Below are 3,783 nucleotides of genomic sequence, written 5' to 3'. Positions count from 1 at the left end.
TTATCGTCCATACATCCCAAATACTAGGAAGCTGAAGAAGACTGTGACTCCCACCAGGGAAACAGTGGCAGGTGCTGTGAAGAACTGGCGGTAATTGATGCGGAAGTACCAGACCACACCCAAAAGCACCACAAACACGGGCACCATGAGACCGCCCACACTGACACCCAGGCTGGACGGCTCCGTGGCTGAGGGGGCCAGGGAGGCTGACGGGCCTGGAAGAGCTGCCCCTGGGGGTGAGCGGTGGCAGTGAATCACACAGTTGTCGGTAATATTCAGGGAACGCAGCGTGCGCGCTGGGTCCTGCAGCAAGCGGCCCTGGTAGATCAATTTCATCTGGCTTTCCTGTCCGGGGAAGTATTTGCTGCAAGGACAAAAATGAGATGGGAAGAAAGAATTAAGGAATACGGGCCAAACAAGCCTGGACCTGTAAAGCAGGGCAGAAGGAAAGACTGATGGGTGGGTTTCTAAGGAAGTCGCCTACCTATCCTTGGTAAGAACCAGACCATACATCCCCCTGTTGCTCTCAACTCTGCACCAGCCTCGGAGGAGGAGCCGAGGGCCAAGGGAATGGGGATGAGCGGCCTCCCGCTTTCCAACCCACTCACCTCTTCAGGGCACCCACAGTGTCCTCTGGCCTGGCTACAGCCAGCTCTTCAGTGTCATTGAGGAATTTGAGCCGCACGTTGATGAGGCTGGGGCTGGGAGAAAGGCAGGTGCCGTCCTCGGGTCTCCGCAGGACTTCTGGGCTGCTGCTCTCTGCACCCGCTGGTCTCTTGGCCACGCCTTGGATGTCCAGCAGATGCTCCAGGCTGGACTCCACACCGCCCCCAGCAACAGGTTCCCCTGAAGAGTCTCCCCCACCTTCGCCAGCCTCTTCAGCCTTCTCATCACTACCCTCTGAGGGATGGGGAAGTTCAGTGGGCTCTGGGCCGCCTTGGCCTGCCACCAGCTGGTCCACATGCCCCAGGTGGAGGACAGACGTGTCGCCTGCTGACACAATAGTGCCCAGGAGCTGGTTGCCACCGCTGTCTGCTACATAGGTAGAAAGCCAGGCTAGGATCAAGGCTAGAATCAGCACCACCACACCTGCTACCACCATCACCTCATTACCCACACCCTCAATGAGGGCGACATCAGGGAGCTCCATGGCCTGGCTGCTGACGGGGTCCACACTGCGGGAACAAAGCGGGATAACATCAGCAGAGCCAGAGGGCTTGCAACCAGGCTTCTAGTTTGTTTAGGTTCTAACAGAGCCAGCCTTGGGGGAAAAAAAATGGAGTTCAATGTTTTGTGGGAGGGAGGCAAACATCTCTAAGTCTAGACCCCCAGCCTCAGTACTAACCCTCGGCCTCTATCATAAAACGCTTTCAGGTTCCATGCTCACAGTGAGCACATCAACAGGAAAGCCTCACAGCCTGCTGCTGCATTTACTGCTGCTGCTTACTGCTTTCGGGGTTGCTTGGGAAAAAACATTGCTTCTTTGAACCTACTGTTTCTCTACAATTTCTTTTCTTTTTTTTTTGCGGTACTGGGGATGGAACTCAGGGGCATTCTACCTCTGAGCTACACCCTCAGCCCTATTTTTTATTCTTTATTTTGAAACAGAGTCTCACTGAGTTGCAGAGGGCCTCACTAAGTAGCTGAGGCTGTCCGTGAACTGTAATCCTCCTGTCTCAACCTCCTGAATACTGGGATTACAAGCATATACGTCACCATGCCCGGCTATAATTTCTTTCTTTCTTTCTTTTTTTTTTTTTTTTTTTTGTGGTACTGGGGATGAACCCAGGAGCATTATACCTCCAAGCTACACCCCCGGCTCTATCTTTTTTTTATTTTTGAATTTTGAAACGGTCTCACTGAGTTGCAAAGAGCCTAAGTAGCTGAGGCTTGCACAAACCATGATCCTCCTGTCTCAGCCTCCCAAATGCTTGGATCACAAGCATGTGCCACCACGCCTGGCTCCAGCTACAATTTCTTTTTTCTTTTTTCTTTTTTTGTGGGCTTGGGGATGGAACACAGGGGCATTTTATCTCCGAGCTACACCTCCTGCCCTGTTTTTTATTTTTATTTTGAAACAGGGTCTCACTAAGTTGCAGAGGGCCTCACTAAGTAGCTGAGGCTGTGTGCGAACGGTGATCCTCCAGTCTCAGCCTCCCGAATGCTGGGATTACAAGTGTGCGCCACCACGCCCAGCTCTCTGGCTCCAATTTCTAACAAATATGTCCCATAAGCAGCCTCCAACTGGCTTGAGAGAGACCAAAGAGCCTGCAATACTTTATTTTGGGGGTCTTGTGGAGGCACTATACAGCGACCTTTGCCAGACTTTCTCATTTGATCCCCATCTAGTCTGTGGTCACAGACACATGACTAGATGAGAAGAGCCAAAGAAAACTGACCTATTATCAAAAGCAAAGCCCAATCATCCTAAAGGGGCAACTCTGTAGGGCCATCAGCACGCATTATGTCTGCCTCCTCTGAAACCCTCCTGCAAAGCCCTGGATAGCCACACACGACAGACATCAGAAACACCACCATCCTGGATCACCATGAGCTCACAGCTGCAAAATCCCTGTGTAAGTGGAACTAATTTGGAAAGGACTCCACCACAGCTCTTATGATCCCCATCTCAGTCTCTCCTACTGTGAAAGTTCTCCCTCTGCAGTTTCTGAGAAGGCAGGAAGGATTCCTTATTGCTTCTTGGAGTACCTACTTTTTTCCTTGGAGAATCTGCTGCTTTCCCAGCTGTCCCTGGGCAAATCCATCTGATGATTATCATTTTCAGACTATTCTCATAGCACCTATAAAACTTCATTATACTTATCTACCTGTCCTTTCTACTGGACTCCTAGAGGACAAGGATCCCATGTCTTTCTCTCTGTACAGAACAACCCAGCATAATGCCATAGCAGTTGCTTAAAGAATATTTGTGAGCTGGGTGTTGTGGTGCACACTTGTAATCCCAGTACTTGGGAAGCTGAGACAGGTGGATCATGCAGGTTTGAAGCCAGCCTCAACTAATTAGGCTCTCAGCAACTTAGTGAGGCTCTGTTTCCAAGTAAAATAAAATAGGTCTAGGAGTGTAACCCGGAGGTAGAAAGTCCCCTTGGTTCCAACCCCAGTACCACACACACACACAAAAAAGAATATTTGTGGAACATATGAACACCTGAAGTTTCCACATCCTTATTTAATAGACTGGCCCTGGAGTCAGAAAAAAAAAAAAAGCTAATTATAATCCCATTCTTGCTTCTTACTAGCTATGTAACCTCAAACAACTTTCTCAGGGCCTCACCCTTCTCATCAGTAAAATGGGGTTAAAACCAGTACCTACCTCATAAGATTGTTTTGAAGATGACGTAAAATCATCGAAACAAAATAATTTAGCACAGTGCCTGGCACATTGGAATTGTTCACTAAACAAATAGCAGTAATTATGTAACACACCCTTGCCCCTGATTTTAAGAAGGTTAACGTCATTAACTGTGATTTACAGAAAAGAAAACTGCGGCGGAGACCAAAACGACTGGCACAGACACAGGGCAACTGCCCTGCGGAGGGCCAGGCAGGAGGCAGGACCCAGGTTATCTCGCCACAGAGGCCTTTACTTTCACTTCAACCTTTGAGCGACTCTGATCGCGCGTGAGGAGGGGTCCGCGACCCTGCTTTCTCTAAGACAAAGTCTCCGGGTCAGGGAAGTCCTATTCCCGCGGCAATGGAGCGGAGTCCATGAGCTCCTCAAGACGAAGGACTACCAGGTCGCTGCGGCCGTGCCAAGCCTAG

The 3,783-nt window shown here is 50.0% G+C and overlaps 1 protein-coding gene across 1 annotated transcript; it reads right to left on the bottom strand.

The window, feature by feature from the left end:
• Positions 1-3,500, bottom strand: TMUB2 (transmembrane and ubiquitin like domain containing 2; the record flags this gene model as incomplete). The annotated part of the gene is made up of 3 exons (XM_080713639.1): positions 3,335-3,500; positions 609-1,175; positions 1-364 (listed from the first exon to the last, which is right to left on the bottom strand). The coding sequence occupies exons 1-3, from the start codon at positions 3,478-3,480 to the stop codon at positions 1-3; spliced, it is 1,077 nt and encodes a 358-aa protein (XP_080569765.1). The 5' UTR covers positions 3,481-3,500.
• Between the last annotated feature and the right edge of the window lie 283 nt (positions 3,501-3,783).

This window comes from Muscardinus avellanarius (genome assembly GCF_963383645.1).
Source record: "Muscardinus avellanarius genome assembly, chromosome: 16".
Taxonomy (NCBI): domain Eukaryota; kingdom Metazoa; phylum Chordata; class Mammalia; order Rodentia; family Gliridae; genus Muscardinus; species Muscardinus avellanarius.
The sequence above is the reverse complement of the archived record's forward strand: the minus strand, read 5'-3'. Positions and strand labels throughout refer to the sequence as shown.